Here is a 21,715-nt window from a genome sequence, read left to right as displayed (position 1 = left end):
ATTTCTGGTAACTGTAAATATGCATAAAGCTGCAAACAAAAAGCATTACACAACTTCTTTTAGAACAGCTTCTTTTCTGTAGTAGCACAGGTGCTTTTCTCCCTAGACTACATTTAGCACAGACAGTTACACAACTAGTGCAACTGTCTCATCCAACAAGAATTGGTGGGAACATGCAGATTGAAACGGTCAACAGAGCTGCTCTTAAATAAAACAAAGATACATCACAAGGCATGTGCTTTTTCTTCGAGAATCTGGCACGGACAGGTAGAGCTGTGCAACATGCCACACTGCAAAACCAAATAAACACAACAATGTTTTCCTTAGTTGTTCTAAAACCAGGAGTACCTGACATTAAAATAGCTTCACTACTCCGTAGATTCCCTTAAAGAGAGTGATTAACTGTGTAGCTACAAAGCTTCGCGATTCCAACTCCAGCAGGAAACGGCATTCTCGCTTTTCAAAATCACTGCGAGCCGATGCTTCTTTCGCATTACCGGAGGTACCAAAACACCGGACCCTGGAGCGTGTCTCACCGGGGCGCCGGTGCAGACCGGCGGGTCAAGCCCAACTCCGCGCCCGATGTGCCGGGTGGGCAGCGCTCCCCAGCCGGGCGCCCCGGCTCTCCGCAGGGCTCAGACCCAGGCGGGACGGGGTGTCCTAGGGGGCGGAGGAGCCCTCCCGAGGGGCTGCGAGCCCCGGGCCCGGCGCGGGGCGGCCCCTCCCGGCGCGGGCCGGACCCGGCGCGTTACAAAACCGCCTGGTTTTGTAACAACCTGCGGGCGCGGCCCAATGAGCGCCGCCGCCGCCGTCACGTGCCCGGGTTTATATAAGCGGCGGCGGCGGCGCGGGGCGCTCCCGGCGCGGGGCGGCAGCAGCAGCACCATGGCCCGGCGGGGCCGCGCCGCGCCCGCGCCTCACGGCGTCCCGCGCCGCCCGCCGCGCTAGAGGAGCCGCCGCCATGGGCTCGCACCTGCCGCCGCGTCCCGAGCCCCAGCTGGTGCTGCAGCTGGCGGCCGGCGCTCTACAGGCGCAGAACTTGGAGGCGCCCGGCGGCGGCCTGGGGCCCGAGTGGCAGGTGCTGCTCGGGCGGGCGGACGCGCTGGCCTTCGGCGGGCGGCTGCACGAGGCGCTGCCGCTGTACCAGCTGGCGTCCCGCCACCAGCAGCTGCGCGCCGAGCAACTGGAGAAGCTGGTGGAGTGCCTGGCGCAGAGCGTCCGGATCAAAGAGGGACTGCCCGCCGCCGGGCAGCCCGCGGCACCCCGCGAGTGGGACGTCTTCAGGTGCCGCAAATGCCAGGGCTTCCTCTTCGAGCCCGTTTCCTTGCCTTGCGGACACACGTTCTGCAAAAAGTGCCTGGAGAGGGACCGGGCGCCCGAGCCCCGCTGCGTCCTGTGCAAGGAGGCGGGCAGCGCGGCGGCCGGGCAGCTCCTGCGGGTCAATGTCATCCTCAGCAACCTGCTGACCAAGTGGTTCCCCTGCCAAGTGAAGGCTTCGCAGCTCCGGCACGAAGGGAACCTCCTCTACAAGGAGAAGAAGCTCCAAGCAGCCCTGCAGAAGTACAATGAAGCGGTTAGCCTAGGTAAGGGCTCCCTCTCCTATCCCTTGCTGGTCCCCGGCTCCGCGCCGGGGCAGGGATAACTTTCCACCGGCCGGGGCTCGCTGGCGGCCTCTCCGGCGCCTCTCGCTCCACCGAGCCCAGGGCTCGGCCGGGGATACCCCGGTGTCCGGGAGCGTGCTGGGGACGCACTCCCGCTCCCCGGGCCGGGTCCTGGGGCGGGTGTCCGGAGGGGAGCCCCGGGGAGGGGTCTCAGCTCTTCGGCCCGCGGTGAAACTGGGTCAGGAGAGCAGCGGTTGCGTAAGCCCGAGCCTGCGGTCCGGCCGGGCTCCCCCCGGCCGGCGCCGTTGTGTAACCGGCGGAGCCGGGCGGGAGCGGAGCGCCGCGCCCTGGGCATCCCGCCGTGCCCCGGGAAGGGCTCCGGGCGCGGGATCCCCGCCGAGCACCCCCGGGCGCGGAGCAGCCGCTCGCAGCCCAGGCAGCGCCGGGGATGCGTGTCCGGGCCCGGGCGTGTCCCGCACCCCCAGCCCGCCCGGCCCCGCCAGCGCCGGGAAGCGCCTGCGGGGCTGCGCAGGGAGAACTTTGGATGCGGTCTTTTTCATGCAGGTTTTCCTGAGAAAAAGTGACTCACGCTGCAAGTACTAAGTAGAAGTTAAAGGCAAGGTACTATAGGGAAGCGTTTCACTGAAATGAAAATGTTCCCAGCAAAAGTGCCCAGCCTTCCCCCAGCACAGGCTGTGTCCCGATGCTGCAGTGGGTGTAACTCGGTGATCGTTGTAACCCTACCTGATTCTTCATGCTGTACCTTCTTTTTCTGTGTTTTGAGCTCTGGCATGAAAAGAATTTATCACTTAAAAACTTTGATGCTACCAATTTTGAAACTCCTCCCTACAGTATGACAGCATCCCTCCTGCTGTTTTAAGTGTCTCCTGTGTGTCTCTACCAACCATCTGATCCTCAGTCAGTGCTGGTAATTTATTGTGTGAGTGTCTCAGCATTTATTTATGCAATGTTCTCTGTAGTTATATAAGACATAACTGGCATTTTGTCTGGAGTTACCCAAAGAGGTTTCCAGATTTAATTTAGTACATGGATATTTTGTGGGTTTCTGCAACTTGGAAGCACCAATATGTGTTTTAAAAAAATTTAAAATTAAGGAATAAAGCTTATGTAACTAATTTCTTTTTACCTAATCAACCACTTTTTCTATTTCCTACAGCTCCAAATGACCACTTATTATATAGCAACCGGTCCCAGATTAACTCCACTTTGAAAGCTTGTGAAGATGCTTTGCATGATGCAGAAACAGCGTGCAGGCTCCAGCCATACTGGTTGAAAGTAAGTTCTGACTCCAGTTGCACTTTTTTAAAACCTTGATAGTGCCCTGATAGAAAACAGTTGGAATGGTCAGACAATGGAATCTGAGGGAAGCTTTAAGTCCCTGTAACTTTTGGACTCCTGCAATTTGCAGACATTTAACCAATATATTCTTGAGCTTCCTGGGGTGAAGAAAGAGAGTGCTAGTCCTGGAGAATGAGCTCTAAACCTTGACTTGGATGAATATCAACTTTGTGTACTCTCTAAAAATTGAATACTAAGAACAAAATCACTATTTTAGAAGATGGATGTAGGGGAGGTAGATGTTTCCAATATCAGTTGGGCTCAGGTGCTGTGAGAATCATACTTGCACGAGTGGAAGAATATCCTGTTTATGCTTGTATTCCAGGACTGTTGTGTTTAGACTCCCAGGCACTGGTGGTGTCTAGGTGTAAGACATGGTTATGGTGACTTTTCCTGTCTAACTTTTCCTTCTTCGGAAAGATCTTTTGTACTTTCACTGTGGTTTTATTGCATATCCTCTTGACAAAAGCTGCAGCTGTGGATGTGTTTCCTTGCAGGGTCACCTAAGGAAAGGACAAGCATTAGCTAATCTGGGGAAAACAGAAGAAGCTTTAAGGGAGTTTCTATTCTGCCTTGCTCTAGATAGTGGGAACAAGACAGCCAAGTCTGAGGCACAAAAGGTGAGTTCCCTAAATCATCTAGATCTGCACAATTGTTTTCAGGAGCCTCTCATAAAGGAGGATACAAATTTTTTTCTTTTTCCCTCTCTCATTACTGCAGAGAGCTGGATGGAGATACAAATCCAGACTGTTGTTCACATTTGAGTCATGTATTGCTGATCTGAAGATAGGAAGGTAGCAAGAAAATATAATCAGCAGCCATTCAGTGGATACAGTTACAGTGCTAGCATCAAAAAATTTGAAGGAAAACTGAATTGTTAATAATTGCCACCCACAGACTATTGTGATTCTCAAATTTCTAATTGATTCCTAGCCTGGCAATCTATTCCTAATGCTGGAGTGCAGAAGAGGGGGAGTTGCTATTGAATGATGAATCAGGCCAGTGACTGGCAGAGCACAACACGCAGCACTCATCAAACTCCACTTGGGAGCAGCAGCTTTCTTCCTACTGCCAGTCATGCTGCCCCAGTGTCAGTGTGTGCAGGAGGTGTGGAAGAGGAAGCAGTCAACAAAGGAAGAGCAGTTTTAAAAATAGTTTTTTAGGGTTGCTAATAATTAATGCTAAATAAGCAAAAAAATGGATCTGCAGTGAGGCTTTTTTCAGATGCAATTTACAATGTGTGGGAATTCTTAGATGGCTTTTTTGAATACTGCTGTTTTGCCCACCCCTCAAATCTCTGGTATCCTGTAAATCAGTATTTTGACATTTGATAATTTTTTGTTGCTGTCATAGTTAAAAGGCTCAGTGTTGCAATGATTATTTAGGGCAATAAAAATATAATAGTTTTATTTTCCTTTATGGCAGTGTATTTATGCCATTCTCAATCACTGGTGGGACTGGAACATTAAGGTTTCTATGTTCTGTAGCACATAAGGCTTTCTAAGCACAGTAGAATTCTTACAGTAAAACTCTACTCACAAAGGTAACAGAGTATAACCTCAATGGTTGTAGTGAAATTAAATTTCTCTCATTTTATATATGGTTGAGATTTCAGCCTCTGTGGGTTTTTTTGTCACTTATGTTTGAGGGTTTTGTTTGCTTTTTTCCCCAGGGCTTCCATGCAGTCTTTCATTGTCATTATGTCATGATTTGTGCTCACAGTCATGCTGGAAGACTTTCTGTGCACTAGAGCAAAAAGACCAGAAACAAACAGATATGTTTCTAAATTCTGACTCCAAATAGCCGTTTCCAAGACATTTAATTTCTGAGCAGTGGGGCTCTGAGAAAAACTAGGCTTCTTATGACTGAAAGAATTACTTGTGCACTCATCAGACACAGAGTTCATCCATGATGCAATATTTTACTGGGTCATTTCCAAGGCTGGTCACATAACAGTGACATACTACATTTTACCAAATTCTTTGGGTGCAGTTGTGATGTTCTGCCTGTATTAACTGACTGCCTGTGTTAGTTTGGACACAGTGTGATCCTGTGAAATCCTTTTTGGCTTTAAATAGAAATCTCAGCTGTCATGTGGCTTCCTCAGGCATCAGCAGGATCACCTCAGTAGTATGTTGAAATTAGTTTTTGAAGTGTGAATCTTCTATTCATGTCTGTTTCTTTGCTTAAATATTCATCTGATAATCTATGCCATACAAGAGGCTTCAAGCTGCTACTTGAAACAGATTCACTTATTTTCTTATAGAAAATGAAAAAATGGCATTTTTCTACTGCCTACCTTTTTTGTATTCTGACATAAGTGAATTAAAAATAGCCACAGTTTACAATATCAGACACATTTACCCAACTGATCTTGGATTAAGCCTGTGAGATGAGTGCTTTCTGTACTAGTAAACTCCTCTGAAAGATGATGTGCAGCAAAAAAAAAACCAAAAAAAAAAAAAAACCAAACAAAAGCAATGACCCAAAAGCATTTAAGAAAGATATTAACAATTTCTGGTGAGCCCTGAACTGCAGGACAAAGAGGACAAAGGCATGTGTGTGTCACATCACAGAGAATGGTTAGTGACTCTGTGGGCTTGTTTAACTCTGAAAATGTTCCTTGCTGTCTGTTTGGCCTGTATTGCATTAGCTCTTGCACTCTTTGTTCCTACCCTCGTTTAAAGGACTCTTTAAATGGTTTTAACAAAATCCTGGATGCTTCTTTCAGCTGTTCCCTTACTTGCTTTTTCATTTAGAGGTTGCAGGGAAGGAACTAAGCAGTGAAGTGTTCTGTTTTATATCACAGCTTCTACTTAGTTTGTTTTCACTGATCCCGGGAAATGCTCAGGAACACTTACCCGATATCCTGCAGCTGTTGTCACATCACTCTAGATTAAAGGGGAATCTCCTAAATTCAGTGGGATCTGGAGGCACCAGCCATAACCTACAAAGGTTGCTCAAGGTAAAGATCAAGTCTGATGTGTGGTTCTTAATTTGTTGTGTGTTTTGTGTTCACATTGGGAAGCCTTCTCTCCTTTTTGCCTCTGGGAGATAGGAGGATACATTTTCTCAAATTTTTACTGAGCTTCAGAACATACAAAACAGTGTTAACTTACTGAAGTCCCCTTATTTGACTTTTTTTTTTAATAGAAGTCCTCTGTTCTGATAAATTTTATGTCAGAATTAAGTGGGTTCTACTCCTGTAATTATCTTTAGGTCTTCCAAGTAGTTGGTAGTGGAAAGGAGCCTCTGTAGATTGGATTTAGATACTCTCAAATGCTGTGAAATGCTAAAATCTAGAGCTTCAACTTGAGCTATAGCTGGTGATGCCAGTAATCAATTCATTCTATACTCTGTACAATACTTAAAGGTTATTGTAGGGCTACATAAGATATGATAGCTACTTCATAACTTTGATTTTGCAGCTGCAGTTTTGTAAATGGCTGCAGAAGTTTACATTCATAGGTTTGTAAGGATCACTTCTGCTTCACTGAGACCTGAACTTTGAGATGGGGTTTGCATATATTGTATATTGAGGAGAAAACTTGGCTAGTCCTTACAGACAGAGGTGGAGGTTTTGAGCTGCCTTGTTGAGACTGATAAGAAACAATCAGTGGCATTGCCCCATGGAAAGGCTGTTAGGATATTCTGACAAGAAACCCTTTTGCATGACTTTGACAAAACCATTCAAGGGACAGTTCACTCATCTTCCTGCATGTTACACATCACAATCCAGTGTCTGGTTTTGGGTCCATCCAGGGAGGTGATGTTACAAAGCTGACAGGTGATGTCAGTGCAGGGGCTGCTCACAGGATGTCCTGTGACCATAGCAGATAAACCCTGAACGGTTTATCCTCTGAGAAAGGAATCTGGCTTACAAGAGGAAGCTCTGGACATTTTCTCTTTTATAAGTTTTGTGTGTTTTTACTGCTTCCTTAAAATGAACTGAATTATTTTGGTTTTTCTGTTGGTTGATACCATCTCTGTGATGTAAACAATATGCATTTTCCCATAGGTTCAGTGATAACAATATATTTAACATGAGATCTAGCCACGTTTCTGCCTGAATCCAGTTTCACAACCTTTGAGCTTTAAAGCCACACAAAAGGGCTGAAAGGCCTTAATGGTGGGGAGGGGAAATCAAGTTTGTTGGTTTCTTGCTTTTTGGGCTTTTATTTTTTTAAATTAGGATTAGCAATTCTCAAACTCTTGCTTCTTGACCTACAAAGTCCTTCCTGGTGATCTATAATATTAAAGATTTTTGACAGGTTGAGTTTTTTCCTTACCAGGTTGTTGGAAGATTGGTCTAATGTTAGTCCTCTCTTCACACAGGTCAATGTGGAACAGAAAAAGGGTTTTTCCATTCAAGAGGAACCAAATGTAACTACTTCTGGTTGTTTGAGGAAACCCATACAAATTACAGAGAGCAAAAAGGACTGCTCAGAGGAGGAGAATAAATTCACCTCCATGCCAGAGTCTACTTTTCTCCTCTCTGAGAAATGCAGCCTCCTAAAAAGGAAGTGCTGCTCAGAGGAGGTGAGAAATGCTGAGGTGCCCTGCAAGCTGATGAAGAAAGGTATGCTTAATTACAGGACAGGTTCCATGGCAGGCCACCCATGGAATCTTTTCTTCTGTAAGATTCAGACAAAGAGGGACCAAATTCCACTTTGCCTTTTATCTTTTTTTTTGTCTAATCAAGGGATGCATGTTGTGAAAGCTTTACTGTGTGCAGAGAGAAAAAAAGTCTAAATAGGGGCAAAGAAGGTTGGGTCATGTGCTTTCCTCAGCAGAGCCCAGAGTCTTTTAAAGAACATCAGTGTTGCACATGGTCTTAGCACTTTCTATAATAATTCTAAAAGTTTTAAAGTACAAACTCTATTTGTTCTTGGTATCTGGCCTTGTTTTCATGCTGTGGGATGTATTTACAATGGTATGAGAGAAGAGTTTGTCTCACTTTAGGCTTTCAGCACTAACAGAATGTTTTGACTTTGATTGCCAATGCAAGGCCAGATTGATCCCTCTGTAAGTGGCTATAATGTGACCAAAATTAAGGGGAGATGTGCTGATTTGTGCCAAGGCTTTTGAATTTGAAGCTTTGATTAGAAATTACTGTAATGATGCTTCATGGTTCAGTAAGTTGCAAGTATATACAACACACATTTAAGTATCAGATGCTGGTGTAAATACATGAGATGGCATTGTGCTTGCATGGTTCTGTTCAACTGCCTTTTTTTTTTTTTTTTCTTATTGATAGACATAGTTGATATTAGGGAAAATAGTACTGGACAACATATTCCATTTGAAGTTGTGGATCCATCAGATTTGGACTGCTCCTTGTGTATGAGGTGTGTTCTTTTCTCACAGATTTCTATAGCTTTCCAGCTGTATCTTCCTCTCTTTTATGACCTAGAGATTTTTCTAGCTTGCTTACTTATTTTTGCCTGTGACATGAAATTAGCTTTGACTGTGATTGTTACTCCAGTGATGCATTTCTAGACCTTTGGTTCTGAGCACTGTTGATGAGTGGGCACTCTTTGATCTTCTCTGGGCTGGTGACTGATTTGGAAAGGGCACACAGTCACGTGGGGCTTAAGCATGTTAGAGAAGGTTTGCTCTCACCTCTGACAGAGTGCACAAACCCACAGTTGTCACCTGGGAATTTGTGGAGCTGTTTGTCAGAAAAGCATAAAATACCTAAAGAGACCACATCCAGTGAATATTCTGAGTTTGCATGTGAAATGCTGTGTTGCTGCTATTGCAATAGGAGGATCCTGTGAGTAAGCAAGAGTGTGCTTTAACTCTTGCTTTAGAGTTGTGTTCCTCACTTTACTGAGGCAGTCACTCCATTTGCTTGAAGATTTCTTCTTCCAGTAGAGAAAATTGTTGTTAATAAAGCAGCAGTTATTCCTGGGAACAGCAGTGGCTTAGTAAATCAAGTAGGAGTTGTCAACTGCACCTATTTTACTACTTGTTTTGTACAAAACATTTCCACTTTGGCAAATACATTATCTGGGGGGGGTTTTAGTGACTTAGAAATATTGGGAAGGTGTTTCACTTGCTGCAGTGGGTGTTGCTTAGGTTGTTTGTTTTTTTTAATTACCCAGATTTATCTGTAATTCATATTGGGGTTGGTTTTGCACAATATTTTAAAATTCTTAAATAGCAGATAGCCTCTTTAGGGATTTACTTCTGAAGGCTTGTGTTTTGAGAAATTTGGATTTTGTTGTTTGTATGCAGAGGAGGAGGCTTCAATTTGTTTTAGACAAACTGAAAGCTTTGAGGACCAACTGCTGTATTGTCTGATTTGCTTCTGCTTGGAATAAATCAGATCTGCCCCCTCTCCCTCTGCCTGTCTACAGCTGAAGTATGTTCCAAAAGTTTGTGCAGCTGTCAAAACACTCAATAGTGCAAAGAGCAAAACTTTCCTCTAACAGAAAGCCACACAATTAGTCTTAGATGGCTTGGTGATTCTGCTTGTTTATCATTGTGTCCACAAAACATTTTTCAGATGTTATAAATAAAATTAATTAATCCTACTTTCTCATCCCCTATGTTAAATCAGAAACAGCCAGACTACAATACATTTGTGAAGGAATTAGCCCAAGGATTACTGTTTCCCTTATAGAATAGAGGATGTATAGGTGCTGTGCCTGGAATTGTAGTCCCAAATGCAGACTTTGCCTTCAGAAGGATGTGGGCTTTGTAACATCACTGCACAAGGAGGGCTTGTGCTCAGGAAAGCTCTCCTAAGATCTTTCTGGTTATTTATGCAGACCCATTGTAATTACTTCCTGCCATGTTCTTCAGAAGCCTTTTGGGGTTTTGGTTCCTGAGTGCTTTGGTCTAATTACCCAGTAACCTACTGACCTGCTCACAATTAACTGCAGGAGCTGTTATTAACCTGTTTGTCTGATGGAGTGGCAAAAATGTTATTGATCTACCTTTGCTCCAGCAGCAAGCAGAAAATACAGAGTAGTCAAAGCAAGGTACTAGTGAGAAAAGGAGTATTATTCCACAGCATCTTAGTTTCTGTGTTACAGTAGCTCAAAATAATGTCATGACAAGTCTTGGTGTGTAGTATTTCTTTCTGCAAGTCATGGAGCTTGTCCAGGTCCTCTTAGAGTTGTTAGGAAAAGCTGCTGCTGGCTTTTGTGAGAGCTAGGGCAGGCTCAGGAATCTTAAGAGGAGTATTTTCTCTTTATGCTGTGTTTCAGATGAAGTCAGTCCCAAATAATTACATATGCAATGCAGTGCTTACTGGAACACTGGGGTAGAATTCAGTGTTTCACATGGTTTAAGTGAGGTTTCTGTTCATGAAACAGTTAACAAGTGTTTTCAATTATACCATCAAGTTGCAATAAGATAGGTGTGGCATTTTAGATACTATTTCATATGTTCCATTGCTTAAATGTCAATGTTTTTAGTAACTAATGACATTTAATGAGCTCTCTATAGCAGTCTTGTTAAAAGCCAGTTGCATTCTTAAATACACTCATCTTGTCAAAGATGCTGATAAACGTGAGTTTATGTATTTTAATCTCCACATGTTTAACAGAACATAGTGTACTGTTTTGATAAACTAATACTTTTAAGAAAAATTATTAATTCACTTAAATTATAATGAGGCTAGTATTTAAGACCTTAAAATGTTCAGACAGTATGTTATAAAATATAGTATATTCCAGACAATTTAGTATCTAGATTTGAATTGTTTCTATTTTAAAAAAAACTTCTGTGTTATTTACAGCTCCTTAAGGTCTTTATTGACAAGGAAACATGACTTTGCAGTATTGCATAATCGTAATAAGGAAAAAATCTTTATATGAAAATAAGTGTCATAGAGGTCCTTGAAATGGGTAAAGAATAGGTACCATGATACTTTGAATACCCGCCCTTATATATTTAAATATTCTTCCAGATAAAATATGAACCTCCTGTCACTCATTTCCAGAAAAGCAGTGCCTTGAAGGTTAAAAACTCTATTAAAAAAATACCCATTAGAGCTGGCAATAATAGAATCATGCCAAGTCCCAGTTTATTGTAATTACTCATGTGGGCTATTACTGCAAATAGGTATTTTGTGCTTAGCTCCACACATACAAGTAATCACGAAATTTCAGTAATAGTTGTGGAAGTATTGCTCAATTTCATTAGTGAAGTCAGATAGTCCAACTTCTGGGTCTGTTTATTGCTCACACAGAGGAAAATTAAAAGCTGCCTTGTTGGAAGTTCGTGACAATATTGTCCCTCACATTCACTGAAGTCAGAGTTTGTGGGCTGCCTTTCATGTTGGGTGGCAATAACAAAGTCTGTAGGCTGAATAAATACAAAAGTTGGTTGAAGAAATTAAAAGCAAGAAGAGACTTTATCCCTGTAGTAGTCAGTAGTTAAGTTAGTAAATAAATTCAGCTATTTTTAGTAGCAACTTTTTTCTTTTGCTTTAGTACACGATATTGTTGTCTTTTTGCTCTTGGATTTTCCAATCCAGGCTCTTCTATGAACCTGTCACTACACCTTGTGGACACACCTTCTGTCTCAAATGTCTGGAGAGATGCCTGGATCACAACCCAAAATGTCCCCTGTGCAAGGAAGGGCTCTCAGAGGTAATACTTGGATTTTTTCAGCATAAGTTCAAGTGCTACTGGTAGGAACCACTTCACCTTCAGACAGCCTTGATATTTCCCAACACAAAAGAAATATTACATAACTCAGGAAGAATGTGAATTTTAAAATGCTCCTGTGAGTTGCCAAGCATGGGTAGTCTCTGTTCAAACCTTAGGACCAGGCCTGTACTTAGAAAATCTGTAGGTGATTTTTGCTTTCCAGATTTCCTAAGTGAATGTCTGTAACACAGGAAATAGTTAAAAAACAGCTCTTCAGTGGCAAGTTTGACAGATGATAGAAACACAGACATCAGAAAATGGGGTGATGTCCTTTGCACAGGCACCAAACACTGTGAAGTGCTGGATGTTCTAACTGCTTGTGTGTGTTCTTACTGCAGTGTTTGGCTATGAGGAAATATTGTAAAACAGTGCTAATGGAGGAGCTAATAGCCAGATATCTTCCAGAAGAACTCACTGAAAGGAGAAAGATTTATGAAGAGGAAATAGCAGAGCTTTCCAAGTACGTAATCCATTTATGTAAAATCCCATCTCTAATTCTGCTGCTGTTGGCTGGGAGTGGCTCTGGCTGCTGTGGAACATGAGCTGAGATGCTGATAGAGCTTCTTTCTCTGTACCATGTGATTTCAGAGAACAGGGTCCGGGGAAACTGTGCTTGAGTGAGCATAATAACTAGACACTGTGCTGAAGAATAAAGAGAAGTAGAAGAAAGAGAATAAAGAGAAGTAGTAGAAGTCGCTTTATAAACAAAGTACAAAGCAATGTGTCTGCTTTCAGTGGACCTCTATGAAAGGCACAGAGTGAGAAGCAGTCTGACAAGATGGGGTTTGGAATGTACTGGATAGGGAAGAAATGGGATTAAGGAAAATAAAGAAAATGAAAGCAATAATAGCGATCCAATAATGTTTTCACAAACAAATCCAGAAAGCTTAATGAACAAACTGTCTGCTATTAAATGGTATATAATTTTCTAGAGTATTTAGTCACTTAAAGGGAAAATAGTTTTAGCTTTTACTATTCCATTAAGAATGAAATTAAGCTTTTACCAATAATTTTAGCTTTCGTTATTCCATTAAGAATTTTGTGCTAAAGATGCTATAATTTCTATTTAAAGACGTCACAATTTTAAAGCATATGAGCCTTATGAGTCAGTAGTTTGGTAAAACGTCATACCTGATTTGTCCTTTCTTTCTTACAGCCTAAATAAGAATGTTCCCATATTTGTGTGCACCATGGCCTATCCCACAGTGCCCTGTCCTTTGCATATCTTCGAGCCCTGCTACCGGCTGATGATCCGCAGGTGCATGGAGACAGGCACCAGACAGTTTGGCATGTGCATCAGCGACCCTGTCAAGGGGTGAGTGAACAGCTTGGACCATCTGAGGCACCTTCTTAGTCTGGAGCCAGTGGAGAGGAGCAGAAAGGTCCATGGCTGTAATATCTGTGGTAGCTTTCCAGTAAAGTTTCTTCCTGATCATGCAGGTTAAAGACATTGAGGAGGCAGAAGTTTCTCTTGAGCACTTGGATTCTGACTAATATGATGGTCTGCTCTCTCAAAACACTCAGAACTGAATGTGTGTCACATGTGACTGAGCTGCAGACCTTCTGTAATACATAAAAAGCAAGTGTATTTTTCTCCTGCTTTGAAATCTGTTTTGGCACAAGAAATCAAAATGGCAGCAAGGTGTGTCCTTGGGCTAAATTTCCTTAAATTATAGGATATGTTTATATCCTTTATATATTTATAGTGGTGGCTGCAGAGCTATAACATGACCTTCATAAGGACTGGCTGAGCATTTACATTGAGCCATTTATGGTCAGTCTTAGGTAATTTGACTTCAATGTTTGACTCTATTTAGCTTTTCTTCCTTCTTTTTATGCTATAAACTTAGTGGGTATGTATAGTCTGTGAAAGGTATGATTTGCAGAAAATACTCACCTACAAAGTAAAATATGCTGAAATAGTGCAAACACTTTTTTCATCATAGATTTCCTTGTCCTTTCATAATGCTAATATTCTGAATTGCAGTTGTCCTTCTGTACAAACTGACTGAACATATTAGGATTATGAGGAAAGTTTCCTTCTGATCTGTGTATCTTTCTGTTTCCTGTATTCCAAAACATCCAGTTAGCATTAATCAGATTAGACAGTCTGAATCTTCCTGATAGTTTTGCAAACAATTGTGGAATAATTTGAACTAGAGCAGGTCAGTGCTATGAACAATAGAAATGAGCTGACATTGGTAAATACCTTTGTGGCAGGGACTGGCTGCATGGCAGCTCTGTGGAACTCAGGGTGGAGAGAATAAGATTTGTTTACTTGCTTTTGTTCTGATTTCAATAGGTTTGCAGATTATGGCTGCATTCTGGAGATAAGAAATGTTGAATTCTTTGCTGATGGTCGCTCTGTTGTAGACAGCATTGGCAAGAGGAGATTTAAGGTGATCCAGCACAGCCAGCGTGATGGATATAATACAGCAGATATTGAGTACATTGAGGATCAAAAGGTAAGTTCAGAAATATTTCATTTAAACTGTATTACATGTGAAATTCTAAGCAAGTATGTTTTTAGGGAGTTCTTTTTTTTTTTAGAAGTTTCTAATAAAACAAACTTGTGGTATTTAATAACTGCTCATGGTTAAGGTGGGAGACATACTAGTCAGCACAAGCATGCACACACACTGCCCAAGTACTGAAGAGTGTTTCCTGGAGGTATTTATCAGAGGACCAGACTAAGTGAATCCAGTCTGAGCTCTTACTGCTCTTCTAGACAGAATAACTGCAGTTTATAAGAGGGTGGAGGGGGAGCCCTGCACCGTTTGTATGGAAGTCAATTTTAAAATCACTATTCAGGTAGGAAGTAGCAGGATTTGGGTGTACCATAACCTTCAAAATTGCTTGCATTAATTAATTCTTTAGAGATTTTGGTATGTAATGGGAAGATAAAATGTCTACTCTGAGGTTCTACTGATTTTTTTTTTTTAAAGCTTTGCACAATCTTTTTTTCCTGTTTTTGTGTGCTATTTGTGTAAAGGTTTTTTCATATGAAAATCCAGAAACTGCAAATTCTACAAATAGATATTTTTGGTTTAGAATACAGGCAAAGTGAAGAATTTGGTTAGTGGAGGGTCATCAGAAGGGGGAACACCAAATGAACTCTCACTATTTATTCCAGAACTCTTTTGGCATGGTTTTTTTCTTTTCCTTTCCCTTACCCAACCCTGAAAATCCTATGCCTTCCCCAGCATGCAGCCTGAACTAACAGTAACCTTCCCCTTCTCATTTCTCATTCCAGGTGCAAGGACAGGAGTATGCTGCATTACTTGTTCTCCATGACTCTGTCTATGATCAGGCCTATACGTGGTTTAACTCCCTCAAGCAAGCACTCAAAAGTCGAATTCTCAGTCATTTTGGTCCAATGCCAGCTAAGGATCCTGACCCACAGGTATCCACAATCAGTGGCTTATGTAACTTTTAGGGACAGAAATAGCAGGGATATCCGATAAGCTGGCAGGCATTGTGTTTTAAGATGAAAATATGAATACTCTGCATTTACCCCACGTAAGCTGAGCCTCTAAATTCTGTTGCCACACACCAGTGGTAGCACAGTTGCAAAGAAAAAGTTTGTATTTAATGTTGATAACTTTCTGAGGCTGTTTATCTCACTGCATTAATCCCAGGAGACTGAGCTGCCTCTTTGCCTGCTCTACTTCCCCAGTTAAGTGACTGAGAGTAAATAGGCAACTGGAAACTTCTACTTTTGATAAAGGACTGCAAATGGTGGGGTCCTAAAATAACAGAATATAACAACAAGAGCTAAATATCATAAAGTGTCATAAAGTATGAAGAAGGAATCCCAAGGATCTGGGTCAGTAATAACATGGGAAGAAAACAGATTTTTAAAAATCCAGAAGGCCTAGCTTATAAATTGTTCCTAGCAATAGAAATGCATCCAATTTTAACATTCTATTTTTAGGAAAGGTGCCACTTGTTTGTAACCTGTTTCAGGCCAACCAGTAATGATAAGCCATTAGGCTGGCAATGAAATAATCCACTTGCTGCGTTGCTATCGACAACCGCGTTTCAGAGTTAAATCCTCAAAACCAGCCCCTGACTTCTAATTTATATTTTTCCCCCTGACTGCAGGCAAACCCCAATGGGCCAGCCTGGTGCTGGTGGGTCCTGGCTGTGCTGCCCCTGGAGAACAGAGCCCAGCTGCCCTTCCTGGCCATGCAGTCGCTGCGGGAGCGCCTGAGCGGCATCCGCCGCGTGCTGACCTTCATGGCGCGCGCCCGGGCGCGGTGACGCCGGCGCTGGAGCTGGGCAGCTCCCACTGCCCCCTGTCACTCCAGTAACTGCAATAATGTCTTACAGATCTGAGTGTGTCAGGATGCTTCAAGCCCTGAGCTTCAAAGAGAATGACTTATAAAGAGCAGGGGATGTTTATGGATACTTCAATAGTTTCCGTTCGGAACAGAGACAAGTATTCAATCGCTGCACTGCTAAATTCATAACAAATGTGATAGAACAAAAAGTGATCTTGTTTGCCATAAACCTTTTAAAAATCTTAAGGGTTTTTTTTAATTTATTTTATTTTTATTTTTTAGTGGATAAAGGATAAACTGTGCAGTTTAATGTGAAGCAGAAATAATAAGGTTAATGCGTTATTTCAGTGAACTGCAAAGTCTTTTATTCAAATGGTTCAGGTTTTATATAGCATTGTGTAAAATAATGTTCACAACTTCTGTTTGATAATTTATTTTTGCACTATGATTTTTTTGTGTCAAAATGTATATTATTTATGTGTTCATTCACTAAAGGAAAGTGAGCTGCTCTATTTATAGTGTTTTTACCCTGTATTTATGACTGGGGACAAAAATGATGATTCTTGCAGTGCCCAAGCAACTGCTTTGATAATTTTTCAGTTATTTGTGTTCAAATACTTTGAATGTTTTTCTACTCATCCCCAGTTCTGCTGTAGCTTAAGAATGCCCCCAAAACATCCTGCCTTGAAGTCTTCAAATACACAGATTGTCCAAGTTAGTTCAAGCACAGCTGTTGAAGGTTCATCCTATGCTTGTGGACAGGTTCCTGATGCAACCAAACAGTCAAGCACCTGCTTAAGCATGTGTTTATGTGCTTGGGTAAATTCAAGTACTGATGGTTGATGTCAGTGGGAATTGACCATAGTGTTGACAGAAGGATCTAACCCCTAATATTTCACAGAACAGAATAACTTGAAGTTGAATTTATATCTGAACTCTTTCTTGCAAAAATGGACAATGGCTACAAACAACTGCGAAGAAAGAGCTGCAATATATGGAAAGTGGCTTATCCTAGAAAAACTGGAAGTACTGGTGTCATTTCATTGTAGGCTAATACCTAGATTTTTTTTTCCATCAACTCTTATTGCTGTTAAGATGAGTTTTATTTCTTTTAACTGTTTGGTGGGGTTTGACTTTGGAGTGTGTGTATGGGAGGGGGAGGGGGGAGTTATTTTGAACTGTAGGACTCAGAGGGTAGTTTGTGTCACATAAGAAGGAATATGTTGTAATAAATGCTATTTATTTCACCCCAATCTTCAGGTTTCTGTTAGCTTCAAATCTCTACCCAGCCATTGCTTTTCTCTTAAGAGATTGGGTAGTGTTGCTAATAATAGTTATCTCCCAAGGAAGGCAAGTGAATTTTAGCATGATTACTTCTAGCTATAAAGCAGGTAAAAATAGGGCAGAAATGAGAACAGGAAGTATCTTGGTTTTGATTTTTTTTTTAATCAACAGTTCATGTACTTGTTTTGCTGCTTGTATTGCTTGCAGTGTACCACTTTCTGGGACTGCTCTTACTTCCATCTGATTTTGACTTTCACTGATTTCAATGTGAGCAAAACTGGGCCTTTATTCTAAGCTACTGTTTTCCTTTTCGGTGGCAAAAACTAGAATGAAGTGAGAATGTTGGAATGCTATAAATTTCTTTGGGTTTTTTTTATGCAGGATAGCACTCTGCCATTTCATGCCTTTATGAAAAAAATGCAGTAGGATTTAATGGAACTTTTCTGCACATTTTTCCATTATCTCATCAGAAATATTTGTTAGTTAAAATTAGTTTCCATAAAGCTACCTTTGTTTCCCTTTTGTTAAATTCTGTAGAACTTTTTTATAAGGGTACCAAAGAAACTAATGGAAGGCAAACATGTTTCACCCTTGTGGTGCACATGGAATCTGTGTCCTGTTTGCATTGAGCTACTTTGGAAATGCTGTAACTTCCTTCCACACTGCTGGGTTGCTGCACTTCCTCCATGAGTGGTATTTGGCATGCTCTAAACAATGTAGAAAAACACCTACATCTTCTGAACAGTACCAAGTGATGGTGGCTGACACCTGCTATGGCATTTTGTGTTCATAAGTCAACAAAGTGATTTCTATTTGTTTGGAAGTGAAGCTGCATTAAATGCAATTCTTCCACAAATCCTTATGTACTATTGCACAGCATAAGTGTCTCATATTGCTCCCACAGGAAAAACAGCTTCCACTTCTGTTACTCTTATCTGTGAGAAAAGGAGCTTAAATACCTAATTTAAACTGTTTTCTCACTGATGTAATTATTTTTTTTATCCTGCACGCTGTGTCTTCTACATACTCATTCTGCCTATTTTGTTGTTTTAGAAAAGATGTCATGGAAAGAATCCTTGATTTTAAAGATGAATATTGTCTTTTCTGTTACCCTTGAGTAAAGCTGCCAGAATTTCTAAGCAGAGACTTGTGTCCATGCCCTGCATCGTGAGCACCCAGTGCATTTGTTGCAGCCTGGAAACACTGGACCTACTGCATGTAATGCAAACAGGTGATCTGCATGCACAACAAATCAAAATTCCATCTGTACAGGTACAGTAGCATTCTTGCTGGGGCTGCTCTATGGCCACACATCCTAGATTAATGGCTAAAGTCTGAAAATTCCATCAGAAATGAAAACCAATACTGAGAAAGATATATGCTAATGAACACAAACCTGTCCAGGAAAAACCAGTCAAGGAGTACCCTTAGCCTTCATTATGTTGAGATGGTAAAGTTTCAGTAATGATGCTTAAAATAAAAAAAATCTAGGTTTGCCACACTACCACTGATTTTTTCAGTTACATAAATAAGTACAAGGATGTAAATGCAACATTTATCACAGGCATGAATAAACAGCTGAACAGATTTAAAAATACCTTCAGTTTAATTATAGAAAGAGCATTGATCAGATAAAATACTAATTGGGGGAATATTTTATTTAAGCTGCTCACATTTTTCTAGACACCAAACCCAGTTTTATAACCAGTCCTGCTCATCTGCTAAAAACAAAAAACCCAACAAACCAAATCATGATTCAAATTTGTATTTCCTGTGTGTTCAGAAGTATTGATTAATTGTTGTGGGAGCATAGGCTGCTTAGACAGTAGTTCAGTAGTTTTAATAATGAAATGATAAAATGGTGTGATAGGCCTTTATGCTAAGTCTTGAGTGACATTCTGGTGTTAGCTGTAAAAGTTCCTCTTGCTGTTTTTCTGTAATTAATTTGAGTGCTGCTATCTTCCATGACAATGTAGCAATAAGAGATACCAGCTGTCAGACCTGTGGCTCGCCGTCCTTCTGTCCTGCACCACTGCTCACTGACAGAACACCTCAACCATGGATTTATTAATCCAAAGATTGTTTTAATCTTAAAAAAAAAAATAGTGGATCTGGATGTAGCAAGTTAATCTGTGCTGTAGAGAAAGAGCTTCATAGAGTTGAGTTCTGGTTTAGATGGTCTTTTCACGGAATCAGAATCCCAGGTTGAAAGGGACCTCAAGGATCAGCTGGTCCAACTTTTCTTGGCAAAAGCATGGTCTAGACAAGGTGGTCCAGCAAGCAATCCAGCCAAATCTTACAGGTGTCCAATGTTGGGAAATCCAACTCTTGCCTGGGAAGATTACTTCAGTGGCTGATTGTTCTCATTGTGAAAATTTTTCTTTTTAATGATTTCTACTTGGTGCTGAAGTTTTACTGGTGTTTAAATCAATGACAGGGGTTGTATTTAAATGTAATGTTTAGGAATGGAGAACATGTTCACAAACACTTATTTAAAAAAGAAAGTGAAAATTATCTATAGGGGTTTTGTGCATAAAAACCCCATGGACCTATATGCACTTAGGGTAGTGCTCCCCATTTCCCCCAAGTCCTACATCAGATGAACACAATCCCTCTTTTCAACCCCTGCTTAGTTCTCATTTAATTCACAACTGAAACTGTAACTAGTGCAGCATGTAGTTTAGGAGCTGGGGTTTATTTCCAAAGCCCAGCAAATCACTGGAAGTCTTATGGCAATAGCAAAATGGTAGTTTGAGCAAAGTCACTCTCTTGAAACACTTTGCTAAATAAATATTGTCTGAAAGAAGAAAGAAACTAATCTGCTTAGTCAGGATTAAAATGGTGGATAATAAAAACCTGAACTATTACATTGACTTACTCATCCAGGTATCATGTGAAGTGCTTACTGATGTTTGATTTTCATAAGGTCTAAAGTAACCCTCACATAGAAGTGCCTGTATTCTGTTATTGCCATTCTTGAGCTTTTTAATAGTCATAGCCATATATTTTATAAATATAAAACATATGCAGCTTTTAATCTTTACATTCAGTTTGCAGAACAAAGGTTTACAGAGCAGAAGTGTAGCAAAACCAATGTAATAGCTTCTATAATTCCCTGAAAAGGAACAGGAGAAGTACAAAAATGAGGAGCAAAAGACTATCTGTGTAAGATGTCTTAATTTGGAACCATATACTTGTCCAATTTAATTCCATCAAGCTATGTGGTTACAAGAGTGCCAGAAATATATCTATCAAGCCATTTTAAATAAAATGTTTTGTGGACTTGTATATTCCATTTGTTTGTAAAACATCCTTTTGTGCACTGTAATGAACTTGAAATGAAACTTAAGTTATACTCTCATATCACTGGACAGAATACTGTTCAGCTACCTCTACATAAGTTTGAAGTAATTTGTTTTTTTCCAGATTTGTTTGCATTGTCATATAAAATATATTTTAAAAAATCATAGTCCAAAGAACCTGTATGTGTTTGTAGATGTACTTATAACTATGTTGTACCAACAAAGTCTGTGTGGAGAGTTGTTTCCTAATTAAAATTTTTGTCTTCTTTACTCTTTGGCTTGCATAACAACTACAGAGGCAAACAAATATTACAGGGGAGCTGCTTTTTGCAGGTCTTTTAGATAAAGGAACAAAGAACAACTCCTCTATCCTGCAGTCACACAACAACACTTGAAGTCAAGAAGCCAAACCATAGTAATTAAGTTGTTCAAACCTCAAATGTTGTAAAACATGACAGCATGTGCTGCTGGGTTTTGGGGGGGGGTTTGGGCTTGGTTTTATTCCCCCTCCTCTCTTCCTTTGTTGCTGTGGTAAAGTGAAAAGGATGGGAGCTGAAGAAGGCCTGGCTTACTGCACCACCCTGCACTTCTGTGGGCTTTTATTCCTCTGCTGCTTTACTATTTGCTTTACAGGTTGCTGTGATTTAAGCCTAGGACCAGGATACCTTTTCATGTCTCAGGCAGGAGTGCATCCCAGCCACATTTAAGCTGTGTCTATGTGGTGATGAAAGGGCTATTTTCAGTGATGACCACTTCAGAAGTTCCATCAAACTCCACAGAGAAAGCTGAAGAACACCTTTATTCATAAATTCAATACTAAGAGTTTATTCTACAAAAAATACGAAGATTGGAAAATTTTTTGCAAGTTACATATGTATAGACTGCTTCCTTTGCCTTGTCATTTGAGCAGGTTGGAGCATGCTTGTGACTTGCTGCCTAAGCCCCAGCCACTGCTGGGGTCAGAGGTTGCCTTGCTGGCCTCTTATGTAAGCTTGTTCAGGCTCTGCATCTACTTTAGAATCCAGGGCACAGGCTAAGGCCTATGGTGAGCCTACAACTCAGTATGTCAAGGTCTCTATTATCTGTAACAAAATATATTTGTGTCTGATCAGAGGAAGTTTTGGTTGAAGTGCTATTTTCATCAGGAAATAGTAAATAATTAAAACTGGACCTTTTCTTGGGAACATGTTGATTTAAACTATTCAGTCATAACTTTAGTT

At 41.2% G+C, this 21,715-nt stretch overlaps 1 protein-coding gene across 1 annotated transcript; it reads left to right on the top strand.

Moving 5' to 3' along the window:
• The first annotated feature begins 961 nt into the window (after positions 1–961).
• LONRF3 (LON peptidase N-terminal domain and ring finger 3) lies at positions 962–20,765 on the top strand. The gene is made up of 12 exons (XM_066559814.1): positions 962–1,583; positions 2,779–2,897; positions 3,458–3,580; positions 5,770–5,925; positions 7,296–7,539; positions 8,218–8,308; positions 11,452–11,566; positions 11,965–12,086; positions 12,783–12,941; positions 13,929–14,091; positions 14,880–15,029; positions 15,731–20,765. Exons 1-12 carry the CDS (start codon positions 962–964, stop codon positions 15,887–15,889), a joined length of 2,223 nt encoding a protein of 740 aa, XP_066415911.1. The 3' UTR covers positions 15,890–20,765.
• Positions 20,766–21,715: the final 950 nt, after the last annotated feature.

Source organism: Molothrus aeneus, chromosome 14 (assembly GCF_037042795.1).
Source record: "Molothrus aeneus isolate 106 chromosome 14, BPBGC_Maene_1.0, whole genome shotgun sequence".
Lineage (NCBI taxonomy): Eukaryota > Metazoa > Chordata > Aves > Passeriformes > Icteridae > Molothrus > Molothrus aeneus.
The sequence above is the reverse complement of the archived record's forward strand: the minus strand, read 5'-3'. Positions and strand labels throughout refer to the sequence as shown.